This window comes from Petromyzon marinus, chromosome 19 (assembly GCF_048934315.1).
Source record: "Petromyzon marinus isolate PM22_M1 ecotype Great Lakes invasive population chromosome 19, UKy_Petmar_22M1.pri1.0, whole genome shotgun sequence".
NCBI classification, from domain to species: Eukaryota; Metazoa; Chordata; class Hyperoartia; order Petromyzontiformes; family Petromyzontidae; genus Petromyzon; species Petromyzon marinus.
The window spans coordinates 2,640,797-2,652,690 of record NC_133685.1 but is presented as its reverse complement, the minus strand read 5'-3'; the positions used below and the strand labels follow the sequence as shown (position 1 = coordinate 2,652,690).

At 51.2% G+C, this 11,894-nt stretch overlaps 1 protein-coding gene across 4 annotated transcripts in view; it reads right to left on the bottom strand.

Moving 5' to 3' along the window:
- Nucleotides 1–2,081: 2,081 nt before the first annotated feature.
- The window catches only part of LOC116943923 (serine/threonine-protein phosphatase 6 regulatory ankyrin repeat subunit C-like), a 63,639-nt gene continuing 53,826 nt past the window's right edge, over nucleotides 2,082–11,894 (bottom strand). For 3 of the 4 annotated variants that reach the window (XM_032957269.2, XM_032957270.2, XM_032957272.2), the window contains one exon: nucleotides 2,082–9,981. In XM_032957269.2, the coding sequence (XP_032813160.1) occupies nucleotides 9,635–9,981 (347 nt within the window). In that variant the 3' untranslated portion in view covers nucleotides 2,082–9,634. The remainder of the gene's footprint in view (nucleotides 9,982–11,894) is intronic. The other variant, XM_032957271.2, reaches the window with a different exon arrangement.

The window sequence follows — 11,894 nt, the reverse complement described above, 5'->3', positions numbered from 1 at the left end:
TTGGTGGGGGGGCACGAAAGTCGACATAGCGGGTGGCTGGGCGAAGAGAGTTCACGAGTTGGGGCGATCTTCCCACCGCGTAGACATTTGACTGGAAGCTTGACTGGAAGCTTCAAAAGGAAGCGTTGGTTGACAAGGCGGAGTGCGTGTATGGATGTTGGCCTTCTTTCGCACCGTACGTAGCCAACCGTGCTCATCGGACGTGTGCGGGAGGAGAGTGTAGAGTGAGTGGGGTTGAGAGGCAGCAGCGTGTGTGGAGGGGAGTAGAATGAGATGAGAGGTAGGAGAGTGAGTGGAAGGGGAGTAGAGTGAGATGAGAAGTACAGTTAGGGAAAAAAGTATTTGATCCCCTGCTGATTTTGTTCGTTTGCCCACTGACAAAGAAATGATCAGTCTATAATTTTAATGGTAGGTTTACTTGAACAGTGAGAGACAGAATAACAAGAATATCCAGAAAAACGCATGTCAAAAATGTTATAAATTGATTTGCATTTTAATGAGGGAAATAAGTATTTGACCCCCTCTCAATCAGAAAGATTTCTGGCTCCCAGGTGTCTTTTATACAGGTAACGAGCTGAGATTAGGATCACACTCTTAAAGGGAGTGCTCCTAATCTCAGCGAGTTACCTGTATAAAAGACACCTGTCCACAGAAGCAATCAATCAGATTCCAAACTCTCCACCATGGCCAAGACCAAAGAGCTCTCCAAGGATGTCAGGGACAAGATTGTAGACCGACACAAGGCTGGAATGGCTACAAGACCATTGCCAAGCAGCTTGGTGAGGTGACAACAGTTGGTGCGGTTATTCGCAAATGGAAGAAATACAAAAGAACTGTCAATCTCCCTCGACCTGGGGCTCCATGTAAGATCTCACCTCGTGGAGTTGCAATGATCATGAGAACGGTGAGGAAACAGCTCAGAATTACACTGGAGGATCTTGTTAATGATCTCAAGGCAGCTGGGACCATAGTCACCAATAAAACAATTGGTAACACACTACGCCGTTAAAGACTGAAATCCTGCAGTGCCCGCAAGGCCCCCCTGCTCAAGAAAGCATATATACATGCCCGTCTGAAGTTTGCCAATGAACATCTGAATGATTCAGAGGACAACTGGGTGAAAGTGTTGTGGTCAGATGAGACCAGAATGGAGCTCTTTGTCATCAACTCAACTCGCCGTGTTTGGAGGAGGAATGCTGTCTATGACCCCAGGAACACCATCCCCACCGTCAAACATGGAGGTGGAAACATTATGCTTTGGGGTTGTTTTCCTGCCAGGGGGACAGGACAACTTCACCGCATCAAAGGGACGATGGACGGGGCCATGTACCGTCAAATCTTGGGTGAGAACCTCCTTCCCTCAGCCAGGGCATTGAAAATAGGTCGTGGATGGGTATTCCAGCATGACAATGACCCAAAACACACGGCCAAGGCAACAAAGGAGTGGCTCAAGAAAAAGCACATTAAGGTCCTGGAGTGGCCTAGCCAGTCTCCAGATCTTAATCCCATAGAAAATCTGTGGAGGGCGCTGAAGGTTCGAGTTGCCAAACGTCAGCCTCGAAACCTTAATGACTTGGAGAAGATCTGAAAAGAGGAGTGGGACAAAATCCCTCCTGAGATGTGCAAATCTGGTGGCCAACTACAAGAAACGTCTGACCTATGTGATTGCCAACAAGGGTTTTGCCACCAAGTACTAAGTCATGTTTTGCAGAGGGGTCAAATACTTATTTCCCTCATTAAAATGCAAATCAATTTATAACATTTTTGACATGCGTTTTTCTGGATTTTGTTATTCTGTCTCTCACTGTTCAAATAAACCTACCACTAAAATTATAGACTGATCATTTATTTGTCAGTGGGAAAACGTACAAAATCAGCAGGGGATCAAATACTTTTTTCCCTCACTGTAGGAGAGTGAGTGGAATGGGAGTAGAATGAGATGAGAGGTAGGAGAGTGAGTGGAATGGGAGTAGAATGAGATGAGAGGTAGGAGAGTGAGTGAAAGAGGTGTAGAGTGAGAGGCAGGAGTTCGTGGAGGGGAGTAGTTAGAATGACACCACACATTGAGGGCAAGCCATAAAAAATGTGCAACTTGTAAACAAGACGTTTATTTTTCTTTATAATTTCACGGGGTATTTTTTTTGCAATGCCCGATATAACAGATGGCTGACATTTAGCCCATGCTAAATGATACTCGCATCGTATTAAAACAGTGATTATAATAATTAACACAGGTTTTATTTAGTACCTTCCAGACAGTAATCCTTAAAACAAAACAACACCAATACCAACATCCATATGCTCAACTCCTCGAAGGTTCGACAAATGACTTAACGTCAGCACTGAATTGGCCAAAAGAAAATGACTTACGGCACCAAGCGGACGTGAAGGCACTAAAATGATACGAGGGGAGGCTGAAAAAGATTTGAGAACACGCTGTGAATTAACAGGGGGAATGGCTCTTCAGTTTAAATTTCACCTTGGCGACCCAACACCGACCTGAACTCAACATCAATGGACCGCCGGGTTCTTTAGGATGAGACTCATGTTGGGTTAGGCACTGTTAAAATGAAAAATGACAACCGGCCAAACGTTGAACATGACCTACTTTATAATGGGGATGAGAGCAAGCCAGTTTAGGGGGAGGGGGGGGTTGAGCATATTAGTCAACCAAACTCGAACACACGAGTGACCCAGCCACTAGTACTAGCTCTTCCACTAAACCTAACCAAGTAGCTACTAGTACTGGCCCTTCCCAATGACCCTAACCCAATCGCCAAGCAGCAACTACTGCAAGCCTTCCATTTGCCCCAATCCACTAGCCAATTAGGCACGAGTACTCGCCCACTCTCTAATCAACCAGCCACTATTACTATCCCTCCCACTAACCAAACATTCACTAGTACCAGCCCTCTTTCCATCCCTAACTCTAACCAACTAGCCACTAATGCCAGCCAGCTCTTCTGCTAAACCCTAACCCACGAGACAACCAGCCAGGAGTACAAGCCCTCCCCTTTGACCCGAACACACCAGCCAATCACTAGTACTACCAGCACTCCCTTGAACCACAACTATAACCAGTCATTATTACCAATATGACCACTGACAGCAAATAACCACCCAAGCTTCCCTTCCCACCCACCCTTAATATCTGCTGCTGCTTTGTCAGGGGGGCCTCGGTGTTTACATTTTGTTCACGTTTTTAAATCGTTGGCGTTGACGGCGCCACTTACAAACGGCGGCTCTCAAAAGCGCATTCTCAAACCTCCCCCCGGGGTACGCACGCGATTGGCCAGATTAGAGAGTATCCCCAAAAATCTAAATGTGTCCACTGATTAAATAACAAACGATCATAATAATAAACGGGAGAAATTCATTGCGTTAAATTGGCTTGCTCATAATTGGCTGTTGACCAGTGCAAAACACACATACACAAAGTCGCACACACTGTCACATGTAAAAGGGGTTTCCTTTTCAAACTGCTCCTCTCGAAACACACTTTTATCTCTCTCCTAACGAACATATATACAGTATACGCGGAATTATGTACTTGGCAAATGCCAGCATTCACGCAACATTTTTTATCTCAAGTTATTGCTGCTCTTAAAACACATCGGGGGTGGGGTCCCGACAAGTCGTGAAACAAGAGTCGGTTGTCTCTGAACATACATCTCCACTGTTGGTCCTGAAGCCAGTGCTGTGAAATTCCACGTTCCTATGACGGGGACCAGCCTCACATCGGACAAACCAGAGCTGAATTTCCGTGCACTATACTGTATAGGTAGTCTCAACATGTGCGCTGCTGTATGACACACAATGAAATGGCAGTGACGACGGTGGTAATGATGATGATGATGGTGGTGATTAATGGAATTGAGATATATGGTTTATTTCAATGACACTAAGTCGGCTCATTAGACATGGTGATGATGATTGGGATGGTGGTTGGTGGTGGCAGCGACTGAACAGAATCGACCTTGGCTGGGATTGTGCGAAGCTTTTCCGCTACTCTGATTGAATTGCAATACATAAACAAACACAAGAAGCTACGTAGTAATCATTCCTGGCCGAGCAGCATGCCCCTACGCGCTTTGGATAAAACATCAAGTGTCCGAATGAGGTAGCCCCGATTAAGAACTACCCTTGCACGTCTGACCTGCGTGCGACGAGAATACGTCACTTGCGATAAGGTCAACTCTCAGTTTTCTGTGAACCGACCGACAGTGTTGAAGGGGGTCAACCGCGCGACCACGGTTCATTAGGCGGCTGCACGCTGACTCGTCCGAGGGTGAGCGATTCAGTGCCGACGCAATGACCGCAAACCGCGTGGGCAAAGTAAACCGATGGCTCAAAAAACAAACGCCAGGCTCACTCTTGACATCTCTACCGCCACCCCCACCACCACCACTCAACTCACGCAGGTAAATAAAAACATTTCCCATCAGGCCCCCACCATTTTACACTTTCCTTTGCACCATCTGGGTTGCTTGTTTCATCGCCGTCTGCACGCTGGATTATCTAATCGAGAAGCTGACTCGACCCCTAAAACCGTTGTGGAGTTTCAAAAACCATTGGTCCGGCTGCCTCCTGCCACGTGACGTGGCCTGCTATCCCCGGCAAAAGGGGGGTGGAGGGGGGCACAGCAAACACTCCCATCCCCTTCGAGAAAATAAAATTGCTCCCCTGCTCCTGCGCACAGCGATGGCACGCTCGCTCGCTCGCCACCCTTATTTTTCGGACAGGGTCTTGGAGACGGCGGGGTCACATTTCAAATTCTCGATACCTTAAAACAAACACAATGGGAATACTCAGAATATTTACTGGAGGGGAGGGGGCGGGTGTGAGTTGAGGTCTGTCCTTTGTGGGTCAACGTGTACAACCACCACCCCCCCAGAAGCCGCTACCTCAACAAACAGCAAGCGGCCTTACTGTTGTTTACAGCAGTCATAAAGCACGACGTCGTGGAAAGTGCGGGGGGGGGGGGGAGGGGGGTCAGGTCTGGTCCATGCAAGCTTCGATTTCCTCGTCTTTAGTTGTTGCTATAAATGCAGCAGCAGCAGCGCAACGCCGCGCTTGTCAGACAGACGGTGCCGCGTGTTCGACGTTCGGACGACGTCGCCGACTACGAACAGAGGGTTCACACTCGAAAGCCCCCCTCCTCCCCTCGTGACACGGAGAGGTGAGTGATAAGCGAGCAAAAATGTTGAAAAGAACCTGGTAGTGGGGGGGGGATGGGCAGGCTATATCCGTGCCACTTGACAGCTAACCACAGCCTGGCCCTACCGCCAAAACCTCAATACTAACCAGCTAGCTAACCAAACGCTAGTCCCTAACCACTCGCCTACTGACAACCAGCCCTATCACTAACCACGTAAGTCCTACACCTGATACTAGCCACATGTAGTCGTAAAACAGACACCGGCCGAGCCATAACCACGCTAGTCCATTAAACACCAACTTTAACCCCAAGCCCAAACTACGCTAGCCTACCAAACACGAGCCCTACCCCTCACTCTAAATACTAACCGCACTCCCCAACAGACCATTAAACTAGCCCTAACCACATTATCCAACCACACTCCAGACCCGTAACTCGAACCAATTAGCCAAACCCGCCCTGAACATGATCTCTAACCATAATTTTAGTTTAAAACTTTGTGTTTAGTTTTGTCCTTCCGCCGCACCTCCGATGAGAACGGCTGGCTTCGTACGGTGTGAAAGAAATTCAACATACGTACGTACATAGTTAGCCAATCATCAACTTGCACTAAACCTAACTAACCATACGAGCCAACCACACGAGCCAACCACCCCCCTAGCAATAACCCCAACAGCTGCGACTTCCCTATCTTCACACAGCCACTCCTGTAGCGATTCTCAACCCAACAGCACCCTTTATCATTTCTTTGTTCGCTGTCACTTTCTCGTCGTTAATGGTAAGCCCTCGGCTTCACGTGTCCTTGTTAACACTATAACGCGTTTTCGCTACTACGCTGTTCTTCCATGAGGGAACGCTTTTGACACTACGCGGAACGCGCTTTCCCTGTTATAACGGGGGCCGCGTGTCATCACGCGCTCCCCCCATTATAACGGGGTCCGCGTGTCATCACGCGCTCCCCCCTGTTATAACGGCGCTTCCGAGCGGTCGACGAGAAACTACTTTTCTTGAGCTACGCGGCTTCGGAATGACAGAGTAGCACTGCGGCGGACCCTCCGTTGTTTCCCTCGCCATCTGCGTGTGCGCGTAGCAGTAGTACATCGTATCTCGCCAAACGTTTACCGTTGCATTATTTATGGAGAAGCGGTTTTCCCTTAACGCGGCACTTTTCAGGAACGAGTCTACCCGCTGAACTCCCTGGCTGGCAAAAGGGGGGGGGGGGAGGGGTCCCAGGGGGGCCCACGTGAACTCGCGTCCATTCACCATTCACGTGGCGTTTCTCGCAACAAGTCAAGTAACCCCCCCCCCCACCCCGTTCCAGTTGAACGTTGGGGCCCGGTCCGGTTTAGAGACGATCCGCACGAACCTGAGAACGGCTCTCATCTGATGATGTATCTGTCCGACAGGAGTTTGTAGCTCCGTAAATATTTTTTTTTTCCATTAAGTTCGGATCAAGTAAGTCATTGTGGCACTGATGATGTCACTCCGGTAGAGTCATTTACAAGAGAAGCAGCGATGTTTAAGAGACCTCTATGGAGGCACACGGGAAAGTGAATTTGACGACTTTTTATACACTCATTACGGATGCTTCAAACTCGTGGCAGACAGCTCATGACACAGCCGGATTGTGTACATAGCCACGGCACGTGCGATCCTACCACGCCATGACAGTCAGTGTGCGGGTTGGCGAATGAGGAATAGATGTGGGAGCATAGACAGTAGAGTACAACACCACCACCTAGCCCGGCACAGCTATCACGCATGGCGGTCAAACATCCCAGCATGATCCAGGCTCAACCCTAATGTAGCTTCCGAGAATCAATGAGATCGGGCAGATTCTGGGCGAGTCGCTCATAGGCCTAGATACGTGTCCACACCGGGGCTGAGCAGTTTATCTTTTTGGGATGTGTCGTTAGTTAAAAAAAAAAGAGAAACCTGGCTCTCAAAATGTTTGCATGACATCCCGACCGTCGGCGCATCGACGCCACGCGACGGTTCTCTTGCGAGTCAAATCACTCCCCACCGCCCCCCCTCTCCCACGCCTACCGGTGTGCAAATGAGAGGCGTAAACAGAGGCAGTTTCCGAATCGGTCTCCAACAGAAGCCAGGCTTTGAGAACTGAAGTGGGCTTTCACCGTGCAGATGTCATCGCGGCTTCCGAGTGGGGAAAATGTATTCCTGCTCCGACTTGAGAGTGAAATGGAGCATCTTTTTCTGCGCACCGTAAATAAAAGTAACGCATGACCGTGTGCGGGGATCTAAAGTGGGCGCGGCAGCTTACGTGGAGCATTTGCAAACAGTCGGCTTCAAGTTATTCCTTGCGGTACCAGTTATGTCAACACAAATTGTTAAAAACCTTACAATTTTAAACCATTCCACACACACACACACACGTACAAAGTCAAAGAACCACCATATAGCCTTAACAGACTTTTGGGGGCAAGTGCCGTGAGCGGAGGTATCTTGCGTCTTCGAGGTCGCTCCCGTTCTGCTCCGGCGGCGAATCGTTTCAACCCTCGCGTCAGTCCTTGGCCCCGGACGTGTCTACGTCAGACATCCATCGACAGCGGCGTTATCATCGGGGGGGGGGGGGGGTAGGAGGGAGGTAGAGGGGGGCTCAGAGACGCAGCGCAAACCCGGGGCAGGGGGAAAGTAAGCGCACACACGGCAGCGGCACGCAAAAGACACTCGCCTCTCCGTAAACTTGAGACAGGCAAACATTACTTCACATACATGTCAACGAAGGGTAGAAATCCTATCGAAGTTTCATGCAGAAATCCTCATACGGCTCTCCGGTTAGACATCTACGAGATACGCGTCGACGTATAATTTTCAGGGTAAACCCGACCAAGAGGCTGTTTTGGAAGCTTACGTTTATGATGTCTTGGGCAAACTAATTTTCATCTTTGCAAAGTCTTTTTTGCCCTGGGTTATTTCTTCAAGTTATGTGACCCCGCCACACACACATTACGGCCAGAGAGACGGGACATAGATCTCGTGCACAAACGCCTTCAACCGTAGCTGCAAAGCAAGAGCAATTCCGCACAAAGAAGACGCGGCATTTTATACTCATAAAAGTTCCCATGGGGGGTGGAAGGGAGGTGTGGGGGGGAGGAGGTTGTGGTGTAAGCGTAACCCTAATATGCATAATTAATAAGATACAAATTGCTGGGAGGATGCAATCTACGATAAGGTCGCTCGTACTACTGCAGGAAACGATGAGGGAGGCGATCACAGAATACGGGGGATTCCGCCTTCTCGCGTACATATGTTCAACTTCTTTTGCACCGTATGTAGCTAGCCGTCCTAATCTGAGGTGCGGGGGAAAGACGACAAACTTAACGCAAAAAGCAGTTATCGAAGAAACAAGCTTTTTAAAGAAATGGTGGTAACACAAGTAGCAGCTCATTTCATTCTTTTATCTCCCACGTGCCAATGATGATCTTTGTCCCCCCAGTTTCCACCTTGGAATGTTTAGCCAATGCGTGGCTGCGGGATGCTAAAAAAAAGTCAATTGAGTTGTACGGCCCAACCTTTCGATCTATTGGTGATTTTTGCAAAATATGTTTTGTCGAGACCCCAGTGGTTTCGGTTTCAAGAAGCCTTCATTGGCGGCGGACGACCTTCACGTCACCACGAAACACGTTAAACACGGCACGGGAAGTTTTGGCCACAAACAGGGTAGAGGCTACAGTTTCGTACGTACGCACCAGACCCTGTTTCACGTATTATCATCAATAAATATCGACAACGCTGCAAAAATTTCCGCTCCTTCATTTCCATATACAACGCAGTACCTTTCCTAACTTGTGCCCGAATTAATTAAATAGTGGTTTTTAAATCTACATTCTCTCTTTTTCCGTTTCGTATTTACACACGTATGGTACATCGGCAATTTCGTTCCCAGAACTCCGCACGCACCCAAAACGCTGAAACATTTCCGGTAAAAAATAAAATAATGAAATCGACGGGGAGCGCTGTCGGCCAGAAGCCGCGGCTCTTCGAACGTCGAGTGGAATGTCATCGCGACAACGCTGGCCTCACGGACGCAGCCGCCGTTTGCCGCCGCCGCCGCCGCCAGCGGCGTCTTCACCGCCCGTCGATACCGCCGGATCGTGCCGCGTCGCGACTTTGCCGACACGCGGACCAACGCAGCGGATTCGCTCCTGCCTGCCAGGGGGCGGCGGGGGGGGGGGCAGGAGCGGTCGCAAACAGCGCGGCCACGGGAGGCGCGCCAAAAGGAACTGGGTGGAGGCCTCTAAACACACGACGCTTCACGCGGCGGCGTCCGTGGGTAAAAGTCGGAGTGCCGTGACGATGACCCCCGGGGGGGGAAGCGGCGAAAGAACGACGGAGGTTTAAGTCGAGTCCGCGCGGGAGGAGGCGGCCGGGGTAAATCACAAAGCGCGAGGGAGGGGGGGGGGGGTTGGGAGGCAGGAGGGGGGGCGGGTAGAGCAGAGCCAGCGTGCGTCGCGCTCAGTACGTCTCGGAGTCCGAGTCGACGATGTCATCGTAATCGTCGGTGGCGCCGGCGTACGAGTCGACGCCGCCGCCGCCGCCACGGCCGCCGCCGCAGGCTACGCTACCAACGGCACGCGCGTACGCGGCCACGCCGAGAATTCCCGCGCCGTTGTACGTCTCCTCGGCGGCGGAGTAGAGCGCGCTTTTCAGCGGGCCCAGGCTCCCCGAACGGCGGCACAGGGCGCTGAGGCCCAGGGCGGGGCTGCCCAGCCCCGGACACAGGGGCATCATCGTGGCCAGGATTAGGGCCAGGCAGTCGGCCACGTCTTTGTTAGGGGCGCATGCCAGGGCGGGCGTGTGACCTGTGGAGTTCCGCCCATACGCCATGCAAAGGCGGACACACGTTGATTGGGAAAGGGGTGGGGGGGGGGAGGGTTGGCGGGAGGCATAGAGGGAGACAAACAGGGGCAGGGGAGGGACAGGGAGAGGAACACACAGACACCAAAAGCAGGCGTTAGAGGAGTTAGACATGCAGAGGCCCAGGTGTAAGAAACGCGTCGAGGCGCGGGGTTAAAACGATCAGAACGGCGCGCGTTCACCGTCGCGTCGTACGATTGAGAGAGCGTCGCACACCACGGGAAGCGAGAAGTGTTTGTAACCAAGATCACGCCAGGAGCCACTGGGGTGGGAGGGAGGGGGGGGGTGGAGAGGGACTTTCGGCGATACAGCACACCCCGTGGTCTGGCGGCGGCTTTTAAATTGTGCCAAATGTGACAGATTCCATGGTGGACGACGCAAGGGGGAGGAGGGGGCGCTGATATTTACGGGGATCGCTCGTGTTAATGGTCGACGTTTTGATTCCGGACATGTAACACGAATCGGGGGTTTATTTTTTGACTGAACAAGGTCACCTTTAAAATTTGATATGGCACGTCGCTTTGGTTCCGCACCCTGTCAAACCAAAAGAGGACCCGATTGATTGAGGTGGAGTGCTGCAATAATAAACAGGGGGGATTAGCGTTAGCTGTGATGGTTTGCGTTCCTATTGTCAATCTACTGCCAGACGAAGGTCTCTCCGTGTCGCGTCGATCATGACAGTTGTTTGACTATACTTCATCGTGCAAAACACACTGCACTGCCAAAGAGGAGGGCCAGCACGTGCCCAGGACCAGTCCGGATATCGCTTGCTGCTAATTTTAGCTACGGGCCTGGAATTCAAGCACAGATGACCGGGTTCACAGTGCAGTAGGCTAACCACTGTGCCACAGCCCCACCTCGTTTAGAGAATCGTAAATAACATAATATTGCAACTTAACGCTCTCCCGAATCTGAGACATCCTCAAGTTGCAGGGTGGGTTCCGTTCACCGCCGAATCTCGGAAAGCGCAAGCGGTTCGGCATGAATTTTTTTTTAGAGAGGCACAGCGCCGTTATTTTTAAAAGCGCTGTTACACTTCGCAGAGAACCGTAGCGACACGACCACAGCACTCTAAGATACCTGGCGCCAAACTGTGCCACACGCCCTCCACGATGGCCTTGTAGGAACCTCGGTATGGATAAAGTTATTTTATTTAACTTTTTCTTTCGGTTCGTGTACGTCATCAGAACAGAATCGAAAGAAAAACGTACACGTACGCCATTGGATCGGGTGAAGCTCTCATCGAGAACAAGGCTTCGAATTTCACCGACACCTCCCATGCACTGCCACCGTTCGGTGACAGGATGGGGCGGGGGAGGTGGACTAGGGCCCAAGTCTTTGCAAGGAAGAGGACAAGAAAACCTCAACCAATACTGAAATCCCAATTGAGAGTGGGGGTGGGGGAGGGGCTCCAGCGTGGAATGGTTTTGAAAACGACGACATCAGGTCCGGGTGCTTGCGGGGTTCTGTTAGTGCAGGCTCCGGCACACAGGGGCATGCGTCTGCGCACAAGCACGGCACAAGCGAAGCGTGACGGAGAGCCCCCCAGCCCTGCCGACCCCCCCGACCCCACCGACGTGGAGGACGCTAGACCGGCACGCCGTTTAACCCGCGGTGGGTGCGAGTGAAACGGCGCCGTGGTGGAGAGTCGAACGGCACGGTCACGGTACCAGCGGCAGCCCGCATGTGCGGCGCATGCGCACATTAACAACGAAACGCCCTTCTAATCTCCTCTCTCTTTCTAATTAGCCTGGCGCGCAAAACCTGCTAACTCGGCACGGCAAAAGCGGGTGCTAAACTGCTGGGCGTACGTATGCGGTTATAGGCAAAACACACACAAGCACACACAAGTTGATCG